Below are 26,123 nucleotides of genomic sequence, written 5' to 3'. Positions count from 1 at the left end.
TAAGCCTGGGCCCATCCACACGATGAAGCCCCTTTTTTTTTTTTTTTTAACTTAAAGGGCTCTTTAAATCGATTTCTTTACTCCGCCTCCGAGGGGATGAGTGCTGAAATCGGCCTTGCTGAGTCAAATTTGGGGTAGTGTGGACGCACTTCGGCGGTATTGGCCTCCGGGAGCTTTCGCAGAGTGCTCCATTGTGACTGCTCTGGACAGCGTTCTCAACTCAGATGCACTGGCCAGGTAGACAGAAGAAGGCCTGCAAACTTTTGAATTTCATTTCCTGTTTGGCCAGTGTGTTTGCAGAGCTCATGCAGAGTTCATCAGCATGTTGTGCACATTGCTGGGGCACATTGCCTGGCCTGTACTTTGTGAGAAGTCTATGACCATGTCCCTCTCATCACCATGCTGCCGTCGCCTCCTCGCCTGGTTTTGCGCAAAACAATTGTCAGCTGTTGCTCTGACATAGGGAGGGGTGACTGATGACATGGCTTACAGGGAATTAAAATCAACAGAAGAGGTGGCTTTGCATCAAGGAGAAACACAAACAACTGTCGCACAGAGTGACCCCCTCAAGGATTGAACTCAAAACCCTGGATTTAGCAGGCCATTGGTTTCACACAACAAATCTGGTCAATTTCTTGTTTTGATCCATCTACCTTTTACATCTTAGCCTGGCAGCAGACGGTGCAGTACGACTGCAAGCCATCGTCAGCTCCTGGGTGCTCGGCAGAAGATGCTGCATTATGATTGCTAGCCATCATCATCTCCTGGAAGCTCGCCAGAAGATGGTGCAGTATGAGTGCTAGCCACGGTCATCTCCTGGGTGCTCGGCAGAAGATGGGAATGACCTGGCTGAGTCACTCCCATGTCTGCCCAGGTGCCCCTGACCGTTCTCACCGAAGTTGGCTAAAAGAGCACCCAGGAATATGACGGTGATGGCTACCAATCGTAATGCACCGTCTGCTGCCAAAAGGCAATGAGCTGCTGCTGTGTAGCAATGCAGTCCGTCTGCCAGCACCCAGGAGATGTACGGTGATGGTGAGCTGAGCAGGTTCTATGCTTGCCGTGGTATGGCGTCTGCTCAGGTAACCCACGAAAAAAGGCATGAAATGATTGTCTGCCATTGCTTTCATGGAGGGAAGAGAGGGACAGGGGGGCCTGACAACATGTACCCAGAACCACCCATGACACTGTTTTTGCCCCATCAGGCACTGGGATCTCAATGCAGAATCTCAATGGGCAGTGGAGACTGTAGCAACTCACAGCTACCCACAGTACAATGTTCCAGAAGTTAACGCTAGCCTCGGTACTGTGGACGCAGTCTGCCGTCTTAATGCACTTAAAGCATTTTGTGTGGGGGGACACACAATTGACTGTATAAAAACGATTTCTAAAAAACCAACTTCTATAAATTTGACCTAATTTCGTAGTGTAGACATACCCTGAGGGGCCAAGAATTGATATTGTGCAGAAGATGACAGATCTGAAGCAGTGACGCAGATCAGTGAATTGTCCACACAGAAATGGTAATTGAACTTGTGGTTGCAAATATTACTCAAAGGTAAGGTGTAGAGGGAGAAGAGAAGGTGACCAAGGACAGAGCCCTGAGAAACTTGCAAAAAAAAGATGGAGCATGAGAAGGGTCATCCAAAGCACATGCTAAGGAGTGATTGAAGAGAGGGAGAACCAGGAGAGGACAAAGATTTCAAGAAGAGTATGATTAGTGGCATTGGAGACAGCTGAGAGGTCAGTGAGGATGAAGAACTGATTCTGAGCTTTAGCTGGGAAGAGGTCATTAGTGATTTTTGGCAAGGGGTTTCTGTGGAGTGCAGGAGGTGGAGGCTGGATTGCTGCAGGAGAGCAGCTTCAGATAGTGGTTGTAGAGTGCGCGTTCAGTGAGCTTGGATATCAAAGGAAGATGTGGTGGTAGTTGGAGAGGCAAGTGGAGTCCAAGGTGGGTTTTGAAGATGAGACAGACTAGAATATGCCTGTCTTATGAGGGGAAAGAGTCAGAGAAAAACAAGAGCTTAAGGAGAAGAGTAAGGGAGAGGATGAGAGTAGGCACAAGGGAGATCAAGAGATGAGATGGGATCACTGCAGCAATTGAAGGGGTTAGGGTAGAAGAGCAGACTGACTTGTGCATCCGTGATGGGAGAACAGAGAGTTATAGGAGAAGGGAAGGCAAGCTGAGGAGGGTGTGTGTGAAGGGGGATGATTTTTCAGTTTTCTTTTGGAAGATACATGTGAGATCCTGTTAGGGGAGAGAGTGCAAGCAGGAGGAGTAGAGGGTCTGAAGAGGGAATCAAAAGGTGGCGGGTTGTGCTGTTTCTCAGGGTATCCAAGAGTGTGATTGACTTTGTTGCTGCCTGCCTACATTGTTAGGTGTTACCTCCCTAACATAAGCAGACTGTCAGCCACTCAAGCACTCTTCTCTGGGCTATGCCAGCCCTGCCTTTACCCTGCAGATTAACAATAGATGCACCCTTGTGGATGCTACTTTAGTGTCCCCCTCTGATATTCGGCCCCGATCACTGGATAGCCACAGAAATCCCAGATCTTCCATTCCCAAAGGAGCCATGCATCCCAATTTTACTTTAGTCCAGTGCTGCTGTGTCTCTAACACCACTTGAGTTCAATTATAGTAAAACAAAAGGACAGTTACTTGAGAGAGAGTAGAGATTCGAGTGGAAGCAAGTGTGAAACAGTTATGTACAAAACAAAATCATAAAACTAGGGCCTATACTTTATTAATAGTTACCTTTCTTATCTAATAAAGTAGATTCTCACCCCCAAAGTTCAGTCTTTTGCAACATTTGCTAGCTCAAAGGAGCTAGGAGCACTGCTTCTTTCATGAAGCACCCTGGCTTTAGCAAGATACCTTCTCAATGAGTGGATCCAGGGGGTCGGTCTTCACCCTATGATATACTGAATCAGTATTCTCTCTTCATTCACAGACAGGGCAATTCCCTTGTTGTCATATCATTCCATGTCATTTTCATTTCTTTATGGTTTCTTTGGTGGTTTTCCATTGACTTTTCTGGATTGGTGAAAAGCTAAACAATTGAACAACATATTATGTAATCAGCTAGTCAGGGAGGCTCAACTCCCTCCTACCTGAATGGGCCCTCAACAAGACACATTATTCCCTGATGACTTACTTTAACTCCAAGATCATAGGACATAACTTTCAACATAGTTACCTTATTCCTTAAATATTGCCTGTATACGCATCTCACAATGATGAGTATCAGTAAGTTACAAGACTTCAGTAGAGAACTCACATGCTGCCCTTTATGGATGAATACTATGAAAGTGGTCCTTTGGGTGTAGTGAGTTTGTCAGGTCTGAGATAGGAGTTGCTTCTATAGAACAGTGAACCCTTGCCAGTTGGCGCCAGTGGGCCTCTGTGCCAGACTGGTATTGTGTAATGAGATTCAATTAAATTGGAGAAATAGTTGTTTAGCAAGGAAGATAGCAGAACTGAAGGAGAAGAGAACAAATTTTTAGTGCAAGTCAGCAGGATGTTGGGATGCTCTGCAGTGAGAGAGCAGGGTCATAGGAAGATGCTGGGAGTGAGCCAAGATTGGGGAGTTGGCAGGTTTGCATCTTGTGATGGGAGAGAGGGGAAAGAGTCAAGGGTAGAGGAGTGAAGCACGCAGAGACTCAACAATCCTGTTAAGGAAGGAGAGAGCTGAGAGCAGACACAAGGAAGTAATCAATACTGGTGGATGGGAAATCATGGAAAAGCTGAGTGACAGGTTGTGAAGAGGGGTTGAGCATTGCTGAATGAGACCAAGTGATAGATAGGGTAAATTCTGTAGCAGCGAGAGAACACAGTGGTTCGTGAAGAACCAGCAAAGTGAACAGCCCTCTTAGTGAGTGTGAGAATTGAATAAGGGAGGATTGCAGGTCAAATGAAGAGTTGAGGGTGAGGAAGGGAGTAGCTAAGGAGGTCGAATGGAAGTTGGTGTTCCTGAGGGTTACTGTGGGAGATTGACACTTGGCTCTCTCTTCCTCTCCAATCAGAGGAAGGATGATGTGGAAAAGTTGGATGGATGGTAGGTGAGAGCAACATGGAGGGTGAGAGGAGAGAAAAGTGGTACTTTTTCAAAAGAGGAGAAAGAATGAGAAGGGAAAGAAGTAGCGGCGGGGAGTTGTTGATTTTTGGATTGGAAGTGGCGGGACTCGAAGAGAAGCTCAACACCCTCGCCACAGCCTGATCTTGGGGGAGGGTGGGGGAAATGTGTGATGCTTGCTTGGAGTATCTAGGGTTGTGAGGCATCTTGTCGCCGGCCACAGGCAACACAAGCACCCCCCTAGGTCTATGCAGGCCATGCACTTGTGCGCGCGCTCTCGTGCGCTCTCTCTCCCCCCCATCCCTTCCCCCCCCAGGTTAGTGATAGGCACACTCCATCCACCAAGCTCTCCAAGTGTCTCCCTAGAGTGTCTGGCCCCTATTCCATGGGATACTCTCAATATTTACCAATTCACTGCTCCCAAAGAAGCAGTAAAAGCTTACAAGGTAGACCTCAAATCACAACTCCATTAAACACATAAGACTTTGATATATTTGTAGTGAAAACAAATAAGCTTATTAACAAAGTATAGAGATTCCTGTGATGGTAAGTAGAAGTATTGGAAACAAAGGGTTACATGTAAAATGACTTTTAGACCTGAGAGTATCTTGTTGTTGAGTATTGCTCACCAGTGCTTTCCAGCCAGGCAGGCTGTGATATCCCTTGTTTTATGAAACAAGGCATAGAATCAGAAAAGTAGGACTGGAAGGGACCTCAATAGGTCATCTAGTCCGACTCCCTGCACTGAAAGCAGGACTACATAATAACTAGACCATTCCTGACAGGTGTTTGTCTAACCTGTTCTTAAAAAACCCCCAGTGACGGAGATCCTACAACCTCCCTAGGCAATTTTGTTCCACTTCTTAACTGCTCTTACAGTTAGGAAGCTTTTCCTAATGTTCCAGCTAACGCTTGCTGCTGCAATATAAGACCATTGCTTCTTGCTCTGTCTTCAGAAGTTAACGAACTATTTTTCACCCTCTGTCTTGTAACAACCTTTTATATACTTGAAAACTGTTATCGTGTCCTCAGTCTTCTCTTCTCCAGACTAAACCCTTTTTTTTTTTTTCAGTCTTTCCTCATATGTCATGTTTTCTAGACCTTTAATTTTTTTTGTTGCTCTCCTCTGGGCTCTGTCCAATTTTTCCACGTCTTTCCTGAATTGTGGCACCCGGAACTGGACACAACACTCTTGTTGAGGCTTTATCAGCACAGAGTAGAGCAAAAGAATTACTTCTCTTGTCTTGCTTACAACAGTCCTGCTAATACATCCCAGAACGATATTTGCTTAGTTTGCAACAGTTGACTCATATTTAGCTTGTGGTGTAGTATGGCCCCCCCAGATCCCTTTCCGCAGTGATCCTTTGTAGGCAGTCGTTTCCCATTTTGTATGTGTGCAATGGACTGTTCCTTCCTAAGTGAAGTACTTTGCATTTCTCCTTAGTAAATTTCATCCTATTTACTTCAGACCATTTCTTTAATTTGTCCAGATCATTTTGAATTTTAATGCTATCTTCCAAAGCACTTGCAACCCCTCCCCGCTTGGTATTGTCCGCAAACTTGATAAATATACTCTCTATGCCATTATCTGAATCATTTATTAAGATATTGAACAGAACCAGGCCTGTTCCCAGTGGGACTGCACTTGATATGTCCTTCTAGCTTGAGTGTGAACCACTGATAACTACTCTCTGGAAATGGTTTTCCAACCAGTTATGCACCCACTTTTATAGTAGCTCCATCTAGGCTATATTTCCCTAGTTTATGAGAAGGTCATGCAAGACAGTATCAAAAGCCTTACTAAAGTCAAGATATACCTCATCTACCACTTCCCTGCCATCTAAAAGGCTTGTTACTCTGTCAAAAAAAGCTACTAGGGTTGATTTGACATTTTTTCTTGATAAATCCATGTTGACTGTTACTTATCTTCTTATCTTTAGGTGTTTGCCAATTGATTGCTTGATTATTTGCTCCATTATCTTTCTGGGGAGTACTGAAGTTAAGTTGACTGGTCTGTAATTCCCTGGGTTGTCAGTATTCCTCTTATGATAGATAGGCACTGCATTTGCCCTCTTCCAGTCCTCTAGAATCTCTTCTGTACTCCATGCGTTTTTGAAGATAATTGCTAATGTCTCAGATAATCTCCTCAATCAGCGCCTTGAGTATACAAGGATGTATTTCATCAGGCCTTGCTGACTTGAAGACATCTAACTTGTCTAGGTAATTTTTAACTTGTTCTTTCCTTATTTTAGCCTCAGATCCTACCTCATTTTCACTAGCGTTAAGTAGGTTACTAACCTTTTGGTGAAAACTGAAACAAAAAAGTCATTTAGCATTTCTGCCATTTCCACATTTTCTGTTTTTTTTCCTCTTCCCATTGAGTAAATGGCCTGCCCTGTCCTTGGTTTTCCTCTTGCTGTTTCTAGAATGTTTTCTTGTTACCCTTTGTCTTTAGCAAATTTAATCTCATTTTTTGCCTTGGCCTTTCTAATTTTGTTCCTTCATACATGTGGTGTTTGTTTATATTCATCCTTCGTAATTTGATGTAGCTTCCACTTTCTGTTTGACTTTCTTTTGAGTTTCAGATTGAAGATCTCCTGGTTAAGCCAGGGTGGTCTCTTGCCATACTTCCTATCTTTCGTAGACAGTGGGATAGTTTGCTCTTGTGCCGTTAATAATGTCTCTCTGAAAAACTGCCATCTCTCTTGAGCTGTGTTTCCCCTTAGACTTGCTTTTCATGGGGTCTTACCTACCAACTCCCCGAGTTTGCTGAAGTCTGCCTTCTTGAAATCCATTATCTGTATTTTTCTGTTTTCCTTCTTACCGTTTCTTAGAATCATGAACTCTCTCATTTCATGATCACTTTGACCCAAGCTGTCTTCCACTTTCATATTCTCAACCAGTTCCTCCTATTTGTCAGAATCAAATCTAAAACAGCCTCCCTACTTAATTGCTTTCTACACCTTCTGAAATAATTTTTTTTCCCAGTGCATTCCAAGAGCTTGTAGGATAATCTGTGTCCCACTGTCAGCTTGTTTCCTAGGTGAAGGAAGTGGTGTTTTCTTGTGTTATCTGATAGACCAGACCAATCCTTTTGATCTTAGCCATAAAAAGGATACCCTTGTGCTGATTATTTTCCTATAGGTTTCCGTATAGATTTTGCAATCTTATGCCTGGTATCTGGCTTGGTGTGCAAATAAGTATCTATTGTATGTCATACAATACACACATGACCAGACAGATAACTGCAAGAGAAGTGTAGAGGGATGAGTGTGAAGCTAGGGATGGTGGCACTGTACGGGTGGAAGTTCTGGTGGGAATGGGTGTGGCAGGGGGACAGGATGGGGATGGAGGGAAGGGCAGGGTTGGGACAAATGGCTCCAAAGGTGAGGAGAAGGCAGAAGAGTAGGGTGGATGTAGGCTCTGGATTAATGCTGGTGGGAGGAAGGGTTGATGCTATGGGAGGAGTGGTAGATGGGTGAGAGAAAAAATAAATTTGATAAATGCTGTGGAAGTAATGCTTTTCTAGCCCCCCTCAGGAAGCTGGGGTTCCTTGCCTTTCCCTTTTGAGGAGGTGGAAAAGTGAGCAGCAGAGTTCTGGCCCTGGTACATTGTAGGCAGAGGGGGGACCCAGGATTTAATCATCTCATCAGGTGTCCTTCCCCCCCCCCACCCTCCCAAATGAAGCTGGAGTTTGTAAAAGGCTGTGGCCTCACTGTTTGGATTTTCAAAGGAGGACATGTGGTCCTAATGATCACTACTTTCAGCAGAACTTGAAGGGTGGGATGTATACATCCCAAGAAAATGGGTATTTAAAAATCTGTTTATCAGTAACTACTACTTATCCTCTTTTTCTCTGTTTTTATAGAAGTCATAAAAGTACATGCAAGGGAATATCCAGACTCTGTGTCAGACACGTTCACTGTCGATGAAATGGAGACTACAGCAGGAATAAGTAAAGGCATAAATACGCAAACTGCTACTGAAAGTAAAATAGAGGTATCTCCATGTATTTATAATGTAAAAATATAGGGAAAACTCATAATTCATCTGAGCTGTGACTATTAATAAGATATCAAATGTGAACTTTCACAATGAGCCATTGCTTTTTTTCCTTCTGTAAAGTAGATCATGTCAAATGATGCTTATCTTCTCTAGAGCAGCACAATCTCTGACTCTGTTTAGGATCCTTTCATACTAAAGAAGCTGCCTCTTGATCACCATCTTATTTCTCTCCCATGCCCCAACTGTCTGTGAGGCTTGTTAGTATGACTCACTGCTGTCTACCTGTGTCAGATGGGGAAAGTCTTTAGTCTCCACTATCTAGAGCTTGAGTGTTAAAATTAAAAGGCATGTCTTGCCTCAGACACACTTTCTAAAGAACTTTGGTCATTAGCAACTCAGCAAAGCTGTTTTTTGGCATTTGGCAGTACAAAACCAAAATAAGTTTGATCTTGAAAATAGCTAATGTTGGATTTGCTAATCTCAGGGCTCTTACCTTTTAATCTGGTGAGGCAAGATCTATTCCCCTCTCCCCCCCCACCCCGTACATAGAAACGGTCACCTGATGGAATTGGTGTATAAGGAATTGAATCACCCTGTTGGCAGCTTACCTTCCGAGAGTTCAGAATGTGTTGGCGGATGCTTTCAGTAGGCATTTCACTATTGATCATGAGTGGGAGCTGCATGATTTGGTAGTGAGCGATATCTTTGATCAGTAGGGACTTCCCTTCTGGGTTCTATTAGTCTCCCAAATGAACAACATCTATTGTTCCAGGGGAACTCTAGGTCTAGGTCTATACCCTCAAGGCAGTGCTTTCCTTCTTCCTTGGTCAGGACAGGTGAAATAGGCCTCTCTTCCTTTACTTCTCCTACTGTGAGTCCTATAGAAATTTGACATAACAGGGACAAGTCATCCTCATCGTCCCCAATTGTCCCTGACAATTTTGGTTTCCAAATCTCCTTTTAATATCATTTCATCTTTCAATCAGCATCCAGTCCTTTTGCAATCTCTTGATGGAGGGGGAAGGCAGGATCAAGCATCCTGACCCTTAAACATTCAATCTCATGGCTTGGTTTTTGAATGGGTATCAATCTTAGAATATTCCTGCTCTGAAAAGATTCTAATAGGAAATGCTATTCAGCCAAGTGGAAGTGGACACAGCTGAAACATGTATCTCGTGAGTCAGCAGATAGCACAAAGTAAGGTGAATATTTTCTTTCTCTCATCCATTCCTGTTAATTTGGCTGAAGACCCACAATTTGGTTTAATACACAGCATTGAGATGGCTTTGTAATGAAAGAAAATAAATTTATTAACAAAGAACGTAAGTTTAAGTGATTGCAAGGAAGAGTTATAGAGGGAGGAAAGGTTACAAGTAAAACAAACCATTTTGGGGGGAGTAAATGTTAATTCTAGCAATTTACAATACTTGCCTAATCAGTTTTCTTACTTATATTATCAGCATCCCTCCTACTCAAGACCAAGGGACCCAACTTTCATTGATTTAAAGGATGCTGCACTCTTCATCCCCTCAATGATGGATGACAAAATGGCTTTTTGCCTCTGCTGGTATCTTCCCAGTTCATTGACCCTTTTTCAAGAGATAAGAAGGCTTTCTGGGGGTGCAGTCTCCATCCCCCATTGATATTAAGTGGTTATCTTCCCACACTTGCTTACCTGATGGCTTTGTTGACCTTGCATGTAAATATGTGTTTCATAGTCTCTGGTCACACTTTGCTTAATTTACATTGGAGACAGTCAAACCTGCAAAACAACATTCTTTCTTTTGTCTAGGATAAGCTAGGCTTAGGCATTGTTTATCAAACACTGTTTTAGGAACATATTTCCAGTAGACAGCTATAATTCTTTATACGCCGCCCATATATACATAACACAATATTAATAATGACCAGCATATTACCAGTTTGCATATGAAACACTATATGACACCTTTTTAGATACAAATTATGACAGCAGTGAGTTGGGGCAATGAGTGCATCAGGTCTGCTGCAAGTTATGGTGTGAGGTGCCCTTTGCCAGTTGGCAAAGGGGCTCCCTGGGTCACATACTTATCAATAAAAGTTGCATTCCTTGTGGCCATCACCTCAGCCAGAAGTGTAGATGAGTTTGGAACCCTAATGATGGATTCTCTATACATTCCATTCCATTCGAACAAAGTCTCATTAAGACTACATCTGAATTTCACTCCCAAGGTACTTTTGGAGTTCTACTTAAACCAGTCAATCCGCTTACCTGTGTATTTTGTAAAACCCCACTGCATCTGAGGAGGAGACTTCCATTTCCTCCTCCAATATGTAATGAGCATTGGCTTTTTACCTACAAAGGTCGGAAAGAATCAGAAAATCACCTAGGCCAGAGGTGGGTAAACTACAGCCCGTGGGCCACATCCTGCCTGCGGGATCGTCCTGCTTGGCCCCTGAGCTCCTAGCTGGTCAGCTAGCCCCTAGCCCCTCCCCTACCGTCCCCCCTGCCAGGCTTATGCAGGGCAGTGCAGCAGTGTGTTTGGCTCTGGCCGGGAGGCATGGCTCCAGACATGCCACTCTGAGCAGCATGGTAAGGGGGCTCGGGCCAGGGGGTTGGCTATAGGGCAGGAGGTCCTGGGGGGCAGTCAGGGGACAGGGGGCAGTTGGATGGGGCAGAGGTTTGGGGGGAGGGCAGGGGATGGGGAACAAGGCGGATTGGATGGGGCCGGGGTCCTGAGGGGTCTGTCGGGGCAGGCATGTGGATAGGGGTCAAGGCAGTCAGGAGACAGGGAGCAGGAGGGTCGGCCAGGGGGTGGTGTCTCAGATGGGGTCGGTCATGGGGCAAGGAGCAGGGGAGGTTGGATGGGTCAAGGGTTCTGAGTGGGGCAGTCGGGGTGGATAGGGGGCAAGGGCCAGGCTGTTGGGGAAGCACAGCCTTCCCTACCCAGCCGTCAGTACAGTTTTGCACCCCAGTGTGGCCCTCCCCTTACGTAGACTGTTTTATGCCATAGCAGAATGACTCTGAGGTCAAGTTGTATCTTTCCAGAGGCTCTTTAATTGAATCTCTGGCCATTTCCTATTCTGCTACCGGCAGTAACATCTTTCTCTCCCTTATCCAGTAAGGGCTCATTCTGCAAGAGGAGAAGCAGCATCGGGGTATTGCTTCAGACTGTAGCTTTACTTAATGTTTCCAGGGCAGCTACGTGGAGTTACATCCACACATTCACAAGACATTATGCTCTAGTACAGGACTTCTCTACTGACTCATCCTGTGGGACAGTGGTCTGTCAAAAAGTTTTGTTGCCTACATCCTGCCACCCTCCTCCTACTTTAGTACTGCTTCAGCCATCCACAGTGTAATTATACATAGGAAACAGCACTCAAAGAAGAGAAAGTTACTTACCTTATAGTAACTGGTGATTCTTCGAGATGTGTGGTCCTTGTCTGTATTCCACTACCCACCCTCCTTCCCCTCTGTCTCCAATCATTTCTGAATTCACTGTAGAGAAGGGACTGGAGCGGCAGTCCATCTACTCTGCCCTTTATATTTTCTGTTTGAGGCATGAGGAGAGCAAGGGTGCACTTGTGGGCTAACGGACACTGCTTGCAAGAATTCTCCGATTCCAGGGACATGAAGTGAATATGTGCCTGCAGTGGAATACAGACAGTGACCCCCCCATCTCCCAAGAACCTCCAGTTACTATAAGGTAAGTAACTTTCTCTCAGGCAGGAAAAGAAAGTATAAAGAAGTCTGCCGGTGAGTAGTATGTATTCAGAAATTGGCTTCAGTTGGGGCTTTCTTTATCCAGAGATTCTCTCTTTATCGTATCTGAAGCCTCTCCCCTCTTTCTTGTAAACTGGCATGTTTCTGTTCCAGTCTCCATTATCTTAGTCCTGGTTTCTTAAGTTGAATTCATAGGAGGCATGGAGAGGACTTTCTTTAACTGTTATATGCTCCCAGGATGCCTTCTGTACTAATTCTTATAAAACTTGCCAGGTTGTTGCTTTCATTAGATCTTTTCTAGACACTTTCTGAAACTCTTCTGACTTCTTATGGTACTGATTTTTTTTATAAATAAACTAAATAATGTTTATGCCTTATAAAATATTCCAAGGCATTTACAAGTAACACAAAATTTATAACACTCCTGTAGGCAGACATGTCAAACCCACAAAAAAACCTGTAGAAATTGGGCTTGTTTTTGGCTTACTTGGCTTGTGAGTTGCTTGTTGGCTAGTTTTTTGGCTTGTAGCTTGTTGCTTGTTTAGCCTATTGCTGGGAGTTGATAAAAAAGTAGCAACAAGCTGCAACGGGGGGCAAGCAGGGACAAGGAGGGGTGAAGAATTGGGCCCACCACAGTCCCAGACTGCATGCTAGGGGGATCTAGTCACATAGTGTTGGGTTTCTTAGGGATTGACTTGTTTTGGCCTTGTTTTGAAATGAAATTAACTTGATCTTTGGCTTATTGTGAAAATTGGGGTGCTTATTTATCATGTGAAAGTTAGTGACTCAGCCTGTAGGAGGCTAAGGCTGAATTACTAAGTTATTTTTAAGTAAAATTAGGGTTAATCTTATGTCTAACTTTATTTCATTTTAGGAAAGACTTGATAAAAGCAAATTTGAAGACAAGCTGCCTGATTTCATAGATCCTATCCTGAGCATAAGCACAATTGCTTCAGCTATTGCTAACGCATCTGCTAGTGCTGATCCTTCTCAATTAGCTGCTATGATAATGGCTCTTTCAAATAAAAGTAGAGAGAAACCCTTCCTTCCTAAAGCTGATAAAGATACAGACCTCTCCTTCATTAATCAGCTTTTATCCAGCAAAAAAGAAAAGCGTAATGCTTTTAATATGGAGAAATATCTTAAAAAGACTGAAGAGGCTGGGCATGAAAGTGAGCCTGAAAACTTTACAAGATCTGATGCATCTGCCCATGACCTTATTTGGGATAGTTCTTTACCATATAAACATAAAAGTCAAGATACTCAGGCAGCAGACTTGCTAAATAGTAATCTTCTTATGAAGCAAGGAGGAGGGAAATGGCTTCTGGACTGTGCAGAAAACTTTTATGAAGAAAATGGCGCCCAGAATTCCTCTTGTCCATCTGACTTCTATGAGAATAGAAAGAAAACTGTAAACAAGGCTAAGCATTCAGAAAAATCATCTGATTTGATAACTGGTAAACAGCCACAGCCCAAGAGAACTAGCCTTACTTTAAATGTACTAGATACAGAAAAGACATGCAGTGAAAATGAGAGACAAGGATTTTTGAGTGTGCCTGCAACAAAAAAGGAGATGGTGTGTATAGGCAAGTGTACTTCAATAAAGCAATTTGCTAGCCAAACCAATAGCCTCACAAGCTCACATATTAACGATTCCAATGAAAATAAAGAAACAACTCATCAGGTGATGAACAAAATTGTTTCTAGATCAAGTAATGACTCAATGACGAGAGCAACTACGAAAAGCACAGTGTCAGCCAACAGCTTAAAACTTGCCCAGCAGTCTAGTATTCCATTACCTATAAGTCCCACCAACATAAAATCTACACAGAAACTGAGCAAAGCTGAGAACAGACAAGGTGGAAAAATGCAAAAAGGAATCAAGGAGGCTCATGCTACTTGCAATAATTTTGTAAAACACGTGACTTTTGAGAAGCCTTCTGTGACTTCCCCAAGAAGTATCGGTAAGTAAATGTGTAGTCTCGATCCATTTCCTAAATGGCCCATTTTGAAAACAGTCTTGTTACTTTCATTGTGCTTAAAGGGATTATTCTGTTAACAGATCACAAACCCACATCTTCTGAATGTGACTTACAGTCGTCAGAGGATGAACAATATAGCTTCAGACCCTCAACTTCACCATTAATTCATTCTTCTCCCAGCGAAGCTTCTGGAACAACTCTTTCAGGGTAAACTCTTTTGATGGGGGCGTGAGGAACTAACATTTCTGTATACCCCTATTTATGCTGTATTTTGAGATGCCTACCTGAAAAGGTAATGCCAGAACTCAATTTTATTGAAGAATCTTGTTTCAGTAATGTATGACTCTTAGTGTCCGTCAGTGATAAGAATTGGTAGGTTTTTTTTATTTTTTCCCAAAAATGCAAGTGACAGGAGCCTTGAGAAATAGTTGGCTTTCTGTATTTCCCTGCTGGTTTGAGCAGAAGATCTCCACTTCAGATATCAGCTTTGTTTTGTGGCATTGAGATGAATATGGCAGTTCACACTTCTCACAGGTATTTTTTTCCAGGCTAACTCAAGCAGACATCACTGGATTGGTTGCAATTTGTGGGCTTTTACAATTTTATTTGCAACCATAAGGGCTGGAAGCTTTCTATCTTTCTTTTCTTTCACAGTTCAGGTTCTAAGAATTGCAAAATTTAATTGGGATTGTAGGCCTGGACCTGTAATACTGATGTTTAATTTAGCCCTGGTCAATATATAGTCCTAAATTAATATACTGATCATAGCTAATGATGATAAATGAAACATAGCCCCCTCAACAAAACAAGTTTGATAGCCTTACCCTAATTTTCATGTTTCAAGTTATTGTTAAACAGTAACTTTTTGTTTAGAATTAAAACGTTAATACTGTGTTGTACATAGTGTTAATTTTCAGAATTTTGGGGCATGCAGCTTTTTCCCAGAAGTTAATACACAATCTATTTTATGCTGCTTATGTATTACAAGATGTGAAATGTATAGCTTTGGGGTATCTTGATAAATAATAGTATGATGATATTATATGTGACTTCTTTATATGAAAGCTTTCATAGTTGCCCCTCCCTTGCACTCTGGAAAGGGGTTCTCCATGCAGAAAATGTACATTGTAGGTGTTAAGTAAAAAGAGACGTTTGATGCTCTTGGGGAAAAATATCTACTCTTGTTGATCTGCATGTTAAGGAACGCCATACGGTGTTAAACATAATGCGAGAAATACAAACTTGCTTGTAGTGCAGGCCTCTTTGTGCCATAGCAGTTTACTAGTTCGTTTTAGAGTCTTAGACCATTTCCATAACCATAGTATCAGTGTGCCCAGGCTTCAATTTTATGGCTCAAGATGTGCCCTTGGCAACCCAAATGTAGATCTTATTGAAACTGGGGATTTGTGCATACACATCCAAGGGCAGAATTGTGACTGGTACACAGATCATAAGAAACAGACGTTTTTATTATTCAGAATCCTAGTGTTGACTTAGGTATCTTTTGGTGGTTGACCTATCCAGTTATTTTTCAACAGTAAATAGTCTACAGATTGAATTGAACAATGCAGCTACTTAAAATAATTAAATACCTAAAATGTGGTTTCTAATGTTTAAATTTTGATTTTGGGGGGGATGAGGGGAACGTACAAGTCAATATTGACATACTTTGCATTTCCTCCTTAGATCTGAAGCTGATTCTCCTTGCACAGCACCTTATTTTCAGAGTTCTGCCTGCAATGACAGTACCTTAATTGAGTCAGTATGTTCAAGTCCTAGCATGAGTCAACTGACATATGTCTCTGCAACTGACAATACCCTTAAGACTATAGCCATGATACCTAGTGCAGTGAGACATGAGGTAAGATAGTTTTGATCTCTAGTTTAACCATCTATGTACAAGTATTTTTTTTAATTCATTAAATTGTCTTTGAAATACTGAACATTTTAATGATTTTACCTACAGTTTAACTTTTGACTGGGGGCTTTAAAATATAACTTGAATGAAAAGTTTGTGGCAATTTTTATTTAAGTGAATAGTTGTCATCTTTTACTGAATCAATTTGTCTTTAAAATTGACTTATTGAAAGAGAGTTGCCCTTTTTTGCCTCTACAGTCATTAAAGGAAGTGTGGAGCTTTTCCAGTTTGTTTTTTTACAATGGGGAAATATTGGGACTTGACTTACCTGGTGAGTGCCCTTCTGAAAGTGGAAAACAAAAGACTAAAACCTGAGCAAATAAATGCAGAAGGTATTTTAGTTATTGTCTGAAATTGTTCTTCGAGTGATTACTCATGTGTGTTCCACAATAGGTGTGTGAGTTCGCCATATGCCCCGTTGCCAGCAGTTTTTCCCCTAGCAGTATCCGTAGGAGAGCATCCCTAGCGACCCCAGGAGTGGTGCCTCCATGGTGCAGTGTAAGGGGCACTGTGCGCTCCCTCCACCCTCAGTTGCTTCTTGCCGCTTGTGCTTTGGAACTGCTCTGCTCCAGCTTGTCGGCAACTTCCCTCTAGAATTTTTGTTCGTTCAGTGTAGTACCACCTGTAGTTGAAGTAGTTGGTGTAACTTAGTTTAATTTATTACGCCCAGGCCAGGCGTGCCCTGGGTTTTAAGTCATATGACACTTGAAGGCGACTGATGCCACTGAGTGATCCGCACATGGACTGTTTACGCTGTCTGGGTGAAACTTACCTCAGTGATCGCTGGAGATTTGCAGGTCTTTCAAGACTCAGACCGAGAGAGAAAGAGACATTCGGTTCTGGGCTATCCTGATGGAGTCAGCACCGCTCTGAGTCGGTACTGGGTATCGTGGTGTTGATACACAGTGACCCTTGATGCTATCTACCAGTTGGTGCCGCTCTCCGTCCGCGAGGCACACCAAGAAGGCTAAGAAGAGACCTTCGGCGCCGCTCCCCGTCTGCAGGGCACACCAAGAGGGCTAAGAAGAGGCCTTCGTCACTGCAACACCGGAGCTAGACTGGGGGAGGGGCTAGATCCATGTTGGGCAGTCCTCAGTCCCCAGTCCCCATTAGCCTCCAACTCAGGTTGAGGGGAGCAGGCTTCCCTGGATGTCCTCCACACTACAGGCCCTGCATGTCCATTCGGAGCAGGCTTCCCTGGATGTCCTCCGCACTAGAGGCCCTGCAAGCAGCTCGGCACATTATGTTCATGCCAGTACCAGGAGCACCACCAATGCTGGCTCCATGGTCCAGAGGCAAGCCACCACTGGGATCTCCGCAGTCTCCCCCGGCTCGGTACTGTTTGCGGTTGAGGAAATCTTCCTGATGCTGTTTACTGCTCAGCGACCATTGCGTGTGTAGTGCACGCTGGTCACCATCGACCCTCACAAGGTTGTCTGGTTGGGTTCTGACTTACAGGGGCTCCAGGCACTGCTCCACCTCAAGGAGCAGGCACCATTGAGACAGAGGATACTGAAGGTCTTTGTCTCCGACGGGCTACCGTAGCTGGTCGCAACACTAATGTCAACTCCATTCCCTTTCGTCATCTCGCTCTAGGATCCTGCCATGGCACTGCTGCCACAGTTCTGGGTGTCAATTGCTGGTGCCTGGCTGGCGCGGATCCGCCCGCTGGAGCCGATCATGGAGCAGCTGCTACTGGCAGTACCGTTCCTCCACATCGGAATCGTGGTCTCGTGGTTGGTACCATTCCCGCTGCTGCCGCTGCTCCCAGTCCAGGGATGGCGGCAGGTCATACACCAGCCCAGTCTCCCTTCGTAGTCATCGATCGATGGGACAGACCAGTCAGGCTGAACAGCCTGCTCCCCTGGTGCCACAGCAGGTGCCAATGTGTCCCACGACCCCCACACAGCCCCTGGTGGGGGCTCGCTCAGTTACTGGAGCCTAGGAATGGCCGTTGGCCTCCCTGTCCTAGCCTCTGAGAAGGGAGTCAGTGGGACGTGCATCTTCAGTGCCTTGCCTGGAGGGGGACCAAGTGGTGAGTCCTCTGGTACCCACAGACACGTAAAGTACCACGCCTGCCTCCTCAGCCTCCCCTGATGAGGCGATTACGGCCCCTCCTTCCTCTATTCCGCAGGAGGACTCTAAAACCCACCAGGAACTATTGAAAAGGATGACATCAAGCCTCAGCCTTCAGAGGAGCCCTCAGATCTCTCTTCAACATCCTATCTGCCTTGGTGCCAGGCAGGGTGGCTCTTCCACTCCAAGAAGAGGTGGCAAAAATTTCAAACACCTTGTGGCAAACCCCGGCTTCTTTGCCCCCCCCATCTAAGAGGACTGGAAGTACTTTGTGCATGCCAGAGGGCATGAATACTTGTACATCTACCCTGCCCCCAATTCCCTGGTTGTTGAGTCCCTGAATCAGAGGGAACAGTAGGGCCAACTAGCCCCTAATCCGAAAAATAAAGACTCAAGGAAGCTGGACTCATTTGGGAGAAGGGTTTATTCGTCCTTGAGTTTCCAGTTAAGAGTGATGAACCATCAGACTCTCCTAGGTCGGTCTAAGTTCAGTTTGTAGGGCTCTCTTCCCAAATTTGAGGATTCCCTCCAGGAGCGTGACAGGAAGGAGTTCAAAGCTCTGGTGGAGGAAGGTAAAGCAGCTGCCAGGGCAACCCTGTAGGCAGCATCATATGCGTCAGATACGGCTGCACAGTCCATGGGCCTCTGTGGTGTCCATGAGGAGGGCGTTGTGGCTCCTGCTGTCTGGACTGTCCAGTGAGGCACAGAACTCCTGCAGGACCTCCTGTTTGATGGCAAAGCTCTATTTGCAGAATAGACAGACATAAAGCTGCACAGCCTGAAAGATTCCTGCACTATGCTTAAGACACTTGGTCTCTCTGTTCCAGCTCCGGCTAGACCTAAGTTTAAGCTGCAGCAGGCTCCCACTCAGGCCACCCACTCTAAATATGAGCCCACTTATAAAAAGTCACAGGATTATAAGAAATGCCCACAGAGGCAGTCACGGTCTGCCCAGCAGCCTGGGACCTCCAAGGGCAAAAAGGCCGGGAAACGGCGGTTTTGATGGGACGCCTGGGGGTGACCTACCGTTCACACCAGGGATTCACCCACAATCAAGCTTCACTTCTCCAACCGGTTGTGTGCTTTTCTCCCAGAGTGGTCGCGATGAGTCCTCAACACTGTCTCTTGGGGCTACACTCTCCAATTTACCTCTACCCTGCCCAGCCACCCACTGCTGCTGTCCCTCTGGGGGACTCCTATCACGAGGCCCTGCTTGAGCAGGAGGTGGGGCGGCTCCTTGGCTTAAGAGCAGTGGAAGTGATGCCAGCAGAGTTCAAACACAAGGGGTACTACTACCACTATTTCCTTATCCTGAAGGCCAAAGGGGGGATCAGGCCCATCCTGGACCTGTGAGGTCTGAACCAGTACATGGTAAAGCTCAAGTTCCACATAGTCTCTCTGGCCTCCATCATCCCTTCCCTGGGTCCCAGGTACTGGTACACAACCCTCGATCTGCAAGACACATCCATGTATTCAAGGGGCATAGGTGCTTCGTCCATTTCACGGTTGGGCAGGAACACTACCAATTTACACTTCTCCTGTTTGGCCTGTCCACTGCTCCGAGGGTATTCACAAAGAGCATGTCTGTGGTTGCAGCCTACCTCAGATGTTGTGGGGTCCAGATCTTCCCCTATCTGTATGACTGACTGGTCAAGGGCAGCTCCCGGTTGCAGGTGCAGGATCACGTGGTGCTCCTTCTGTCCACGTGTGCTACCCTGGGCCTAGGTGAACGACACTAAGTCCACGTTAGCCCCGGTACAGTGCATAGTTTATTGGTGCAGTCCTGTATGCCACATTGGCCAGAGCCTTCTTCCCACTGGAAGGATTTGAGACCCTGAAAGAGTCATTGACGCCGTCGCAAGATTTCCCACGACGACAGCCAAAGTGTGTCTCCAACTCCTGGGTCACATGTCAGCGTGCACATATGTGGTTGGCCACTCCAGACACAGGATGAGGCCCCTCCAGCTCTGCTTGGCCTCAGTGTTCTTCCAGGCCAGAGATAAGATGGAAAAGGTCTTCACTGTGCCTGAGCTGATTATTGTCTCCCTACAATGGTGGTCCTCCCTGGGGAACATGCTCCGCAGGGTCCCATTCAGGGACAGGCCCCAGTTGGTGAAGCTGGTGTCTGACGCTTCGGACGTGGGATGGGGAGCCCATGTGGGGGACGTTCAGACCCAAGGTCTGTGGTCTGTGCAGGACCTTGCCCTGAATATAAATGTCAAGGAACTCATGGCGGTCTGGCTCGCATGCATCGCCTTCCTCTCGTATCTGGAGGGCAGAGTGGTCAGGGTACTCACAAACAACACAGCCTCAAAGTTTTACATCAACAAGCAAGGCGGGGCCTGCTTCTCTGCCAGGAAACCCTCAGGCTGTAGGACTTCTGTATAGCCCATGACATTTGCCTCCAGGCCTACCACCTACCGGGCATCCGGAACTCGCAGGCAGATCACCTGAGTCGAGACTTCTCCTCTCCACACAAGTGGTCTCTACACCCAGAGGTGTTGCATAGACTTTTCCAAGAGGGGGAAACTCCCCAAGTGGATCTGTTCGCGACTCGGCAGAACCACCGGTATCCCTGGTTCTGCTCAGAGGGGCTGGGAGTAGGCACTATTTCGGATGCCATCCTTTCAGATGTCAGGCCAGTTTCCCTATGCCTTCCCCTCAATCCTGTTGATCGTCAAGGTCCTGGAAAAGATAAACATAGACAGGGCCCAGGTCCTCCTGATTGCCCTGGCGTGGCCCAGGCAACATTGGTAAGTTTCGCCCAGACATCGTAATGTGCTGTCTTAATCTTCCTCCTATCCAGATGAAACAGTTTTCTCAGGGGTATCTTCATCCTCTATTGATGACTACAGGGCTCACCAGGTACTCTTAAAAGGGTATCTTTGGCCTTGGACATTCAGGTAGAGTTGGTTAAGGAATCTTCTTGCCACCTTGTTGATGATCTGGCCTTGGGTTGTGGTGCCAATTAATGAGGCAATTTGAGAACTTACTAAGGCTCTCTGGTAAATTCCTCCTTACTCCCTCCCATATCTGTGCAAACAAAGTGTAGATATTATGTGCCTCATGAGTTTTGAGAACTTTTATTCCCACCCTCCTCCATGGTCACTAGTTGTCTCTCTTGCCAACAAGAGGGAGAGCCAGGGCCAACAGGTGTCTACCCCTAAGTCAAGGGACAAAAAAGCTAGACTTGTTTGGTAGAAAAGTGTATTCTGTGGCAGGGTTACAGCTTAGAATTGCCAGTCAGCAGGCTTTATTAGGGCTACATGACTTTAATATCTAGGATGTTATTCTAAAATGTAAAGACAAATTGCCTGAGGATGCTAAGCAGAAGTACCTTTCACTGGTAGATGAAGGGAAGCTGGTGGCAAGAATGTGATTCAGCTGCTAGGACCATGGCCTCTACCATCACCCTGTGCAGGTACCCATGGCTGCAAACTGCGTGGTTGCCCCAAGAGGTTCAGCAGACAGTGCAGGACTTGATACTTGAACGGACATCCCTCTTTTCCTCTTGGAGGATAAACTTCATAGCTTAAGCAGCAAAGAATCCTGTGGCACCTTATAGACTAACAGACATTTTGGAGCATGAGCTTTCATGGGTGAATACTCACTTGGTCAGATGCATGTAGTGGAAATTTCCAGGGGCAGGTATATATATGCAAGCAAGAAGCAAGCTAGAGATAATGAGGTTAGTTCAATCAGGGAGGATGAGGCCCTGTTCTAGCAGTTGAGGTGTGAAAAGCAAGGGAGGAGAAACTGGTTTTGTAGTTGGCAAGCCATTCACAGTCTTTGTGTAATCCTGAGCTGATGGTGTCAAATTTGCAGATGAACTGAAGCTCAGCAGTTTCTCTTTGAAGTCTGGTCCTGAATTTTTTTTTCTGCAGTATGGCCACCTTAAGATCTGCTATTGTGTGGCCAGGGAGGTTGAAGTGTTCTCCTACAGGTTTTTGTATATTGCTATTCCTAATATGTATATACAAAAACTTGTAGGAGAACACTTCAACTTTTCATATGCTGTAATATATATACTGCTTAATGTATTTTTCACTCTATGCATCTGATGAAGAGGGTTTTAGCCCACAAAGGCTTATGCCCAAATAAATTTTAGTCTCTAAGGTGCCACAAGGACTCCTCATTTTTGCTGATACAGACTGACACGGCTGCCACTCTGAAAAGTGATCATCCAGAGTCGGATAAAAAACTGACTTTTTTAAAGATTCAGGTTTATTTAGTTAGGGGAATCTATCCTTTGCTCTGTAGAAGAAGAAACTTGGGCTTATTTATTTTTTATTTATTTATTTAGAAATGCAGTTAGCACAATATGTACTTTAGGAAAGTGGAATGGAGTTACACTAGCCATGGAAGCTGACTTAACTGGTGGGAATTTGAGGAAGTGGGGCATTCCTCAGCAACTTACAGGTCTAGTTCTGTCCCCAAGTTCCAGGCAGGTGGAAGCACCTACTGCAATTTATCTGTGGACCTTATTACTAGAAGAAGAGGAAGTTTCAGAAATTTGGTTAAACTTTATTATATCAATTGGCCTTGTAGATACTTCCAAGCCAAGATTCCTGCTCCACTTTTTGGTACGTACCAATGTAAACCCTAATATTTTTCCTATAATTAGGTGAGGCAGAATTCAATGTTTTACTTTCTATAATTTGATAGATAATATTAATGATTATTTTAAGCTTTCCCCCTACCCCTCAATTTTTATCTATTTTTAAGTTTTCATAGTGGCAGAAAATTATGGTGAGGTCAGGCAATTATTTAATGACAGTAGATATCAATATTCAAAAATTCAGAGCTTTATAACTGTTAAAACATGTCAATATTGTATGTCAAAATATACAAAGTAAATATCCTTATACTCTAGTTCTCAAGCAGCATTTTACTTTTTCTATCTGTAAATTTTGATTAGGGATGGAAATATTTTTTTCATCAGTTTATTTACAGTGAAATTGACGTTTACTGACCTTTACCAATAAAAATCTCATTCTTTCAAGCCTACCTATAACTTATAATATTAATGTGTGATATTTAACAACTTCTGTTCTAGAGTAATAATGCTAGTGAGTTGAGCACAACAATAATTCGATCCAGTCCAACTCCATTAGTAGAGCAGACTACTGAAAAACCCGCAGACTTCTCATGGCAAAGAAATAGAGGAGCATCACTCAACACTAGTCAAAAGAATGTGAATGAGAAACCAGAAGCAAGTGAGTCTACAGGTCCTAGCAACAAACTTGAAGATTCAGTACCTAACTATAAATTGTGTTTACCAAGAAGTGAAAATGAGTTTACATCTAGTCTTCCAAACACAACATCCAGTCAGAACAAAATGGGACATGTTAATCCAGCTTTACCAAACAAGTCATGTGTCCTTCAGCCATTGTCTATTAATGTTGATACACCTGTAGCTTGTCAGGATCATACAAACAAAACAAAGAAGCCAGGATTGTCCTCTTTAAATATGGTACCCACATACAGTGCATTAGGTGTTTATATTCCATTAAATCAAAACACGTGTGGTGAACAGTATATTCCTATTTCAAGCTTCAAATCCCATGGATCTGTCTCTGAGACTCAGACAGTGTCTTCTGCAATTCCCACGCTACTTACTGGACGTTCACTTGCAACAACAGCATTTGCTCAACAATATCTGGGAAACATGCAATCCAGTGGAAATGTTGCTTTGTCTCAATGTGGTAGCAGCTGCACCGGTTGTTGTCTTCCAGCAGGACTTCCTTTTTCTAGCATCCCAGCAGGACACATTCAGAATTCAGTTACAGTAGGAATTCCTTTAGGTCCAAGTGTTGGGCCTGGATTGTTGGGTACATCTTCACTTTGTAATCCATACTCTGGTTCCTGGAATACAAATATTTTAAGCACAGAATCGTACATTGGGCAATCTGCTGGCCCTAGTGGAAGTCAACGGTGGGAGCCATCTGGGCTTGGTAAGTTGTTTCTTTTCTAAACGTCATCATTTTATTTAAAATACTGTTACTGATCAAACAGTTTAAAATGGTAAATCGTAAACTTAATTTACCTCACGAAATAGAAACTTTGTGTTTCATTGATCTATAGCTCCAGCTGTCATCTGGTTTGTTTCATATACACTGGTTTTATTCTTTTCCTCTTTATTTAAATTTTGTGTTAAATCAACATTTACTTAAATAGTATCAGTCTCTAAGATACTATTTTAGTTATTAGAAATACTAGGTCCTGGCATTTTTCTTCCTAGAGGATTTAGTAGGATTTTTAGGGAACATGAGTGGTGACATCATGGAAGAAACCTGCCCTGTAGTTCTTCCTGTTTCCAGTTGAGTGAGTAGGAGATGGTAAGTCACACTCCACCTAAAATCCAAGACTCTGCATCCTGTTCTCCTCCCACAGGACACTAAAAGTGCTGTATCCCTTGCTGTCACTGCTCAGCCAAATACTTTCCTCTCCCTCAGGCAAAAAATACTTAAGTCCTGACTTCCCTTTCTGAAGGGGGAAAAAAAACTTTTGTCTTTCACTGTACTCTTCTCCTTTCCTATTGAGAGCAGGAAATGGGAGCTCCTGACTTCACTTTTGCATACCTTCTGTTATTTTTTGTCTGTTACGTTGCTGATCAATTAGAGACCATGTTTGTTCGAAGTTGCGCGGTGCTCCCTTATAACACTATTTGTTTGGCATTCGCCTGATTTATCCACTGCTTGCAGAAAGAGCAGCCTGTTGGAGCTAGCTGGTGGGGGCTTGGAACCACAGTGGACTGGTAGCCCCCCTATCAGCTCCCCGCTCTCCTAAGTTTCCTGTGCAGCAGCTGCCCAGCAAGCTAACAATTGCCAGGCAGTTCAGCTGTCCCTCCCCCCACTGCTGTGTGCTGCTCCTGTCCTCTGCCTTGGAGCTGCTCCTGGGAGCCTCCTGCTTGCTGTGCCAGGGGGAGGGGGAAAGAGGGGTGCTAATGTCAGGGTGTTCTCCTCCCTCCTGCTCCTGTACCCCCATCTCCAAAGAGCGGGGCGGGGGATTGAAGTGCAACAGGGCCCAGGATGGAGAGAGCTTGCTGGCAACAGTTGCTATCTCAACTTGCTGATCTATTTAAAAAGGCAATGTACTTAGAGGGTCAGCGTATTTAAAGGGGCAATGCACATCTCCCCCTCTCTCTCACACAGTATGTCTGTCTTTCTCTGCCATGCTGTCTCCCCTCCCTCCATTTGTGCTGCCTTGTAGAGTGTGGGGCTATATTAACAACAATGTGTTAACCTGGGGGGCTTAGCTGAGTGCTAGTTCATCATTTAGCACAAAGACATTCCCTGGGAAATATCCCACCCTCTGACTTCACCACTTCAACCAAGCTTCACAATCATTATTGCTGTGTACAGTATTAAATTGTTTATTTATAACGTGTGTGTGTGTGTGTGTGTGTGTGTGTGTGTGTGTGTGTGTGTGTGCGCGCGCGCGCGTGCGTGCATATACACACACACAGAGTTTTTGGCGAAAAAATTTCCCTGGAAACTAACCCATCCCATTTACATTAATTCTTATGGGGAAATTAGATTCACTTAACATCTTTTCGCTTAAAGTAGCATTTTTCAGAAACACAACTACCATGTTAAGCGAGAAATTACTGTATCTTAACTGAGTTTATTCACAATGCCTTGGTCATCGTCCTGAATAGTTAATTAAACTTACTAGCCATTGATATGACTAGTTCAGTTCGTTCCTTTCAAAGTCCATTATGTAAATCTTAGGCTGGAAAACAGAACGCCTCCACTTAGTGCATCAGATTCCTGGCATTGTGAGACTCTTCTAAAGGTATTCCACCTCTGCTAGGGAATTGGCTCTCCTAAATTTTGTCCTTAGTAAGTTTTAACATCTCCCTAGTCACACCTTTTTCCGATGCTGTGAATTCATTTATACTGGGCTTAGTACAGATCTCTACCTTAATGTTACATTAATGGTGCTCATTTAATTTAATTTTCCTTTTAAGAGTGGGAGAATAAGGATAGATAGCTTCTAAATATAAGCATGTATTTCAGCTAAGGCAGCCCTAAAATAAAATTATGGTGGTTGCAGATGTACAAAAAAGGGGATTTTCAAACAATTTCAAATCTACTGAACTCTTAAACAGCTTCAGTGTTAAGTTCTGTTGTAATAGGAGAGGTTTTTCAATTTAATGACACAAACCAGTGTCTAATTTATGTAGTGTTGTAGAACAGAGGTCTGCAGCCACTGGCACGCGGCTCGCCAGGGTGCTTACCCTGGCAGGTGAACTGGTTTGTTAACCTGCTGCGTCCACAGGTTCGGCCAATCATGGCTCCCACTGGCCACAGTTCGCTGCTCCAGGCCAATGGGGACGGCAGGAAGCGGCATGGGCCGAG

General features: G+C 44.4%; 1 protein-coding gene across 9 annotated transcripts in view; it reads left to right on the top strand.

Moving 5' to 3' along the window:
• The window catches only part of CEP192 (centrosomal protein 192), a 191,550-nt gene that overhangs the window by 61,183 nt on the left and 104,244 nt on the right, over positions 1 to 26,123 (top strand). For all 9 annotated transcript variants that reach the window (XM_030552694.1, XM_030552698.1, XM_030552696.1 and 6 more), the window contains 5 exons: positions 7,942 to 8,072; positions 12,659 to 13,748; positions 13,847 to 13,973; positions 15,453 to 15,627; positions 22,817 to 23,714. In XM_030552694.1, coding sequence (XP_030408554.1) covers positions 7,942 to 8,072; positions 12,659 to 13,748; positions 13,847 to 13,973; positions 15,453 to 15,627; positions 22,817 to 23,714 — 2,421 coding nt within the window. The remainder of the gene's footprint in view (positions 1 to 7,941; positions 8,073 to 12,658; positions 13,749 to 13,846; positions 13,974 to 15,452; positions 15,628 to 22,816; positions 23,715 to 26,123) is intronic.

Source organism: Gopherus evgoodei, chromosome 2 (assembly GCF_007399415.2).
Source record: "Gopherus evgoodei ecotype Sinaloan lineage chromosome 2, rGopEvg1_v1.p, whole genome shotgun sequence".
Lineage (NCBI taxonomy): Eukaryota > Metazoa > Chordata > Testudines > Testudinidae > Gopherus > Gopherus evgoodei.
This window is presented reverse-complemented; position numbering and strand designations above follow the sequence as displayed.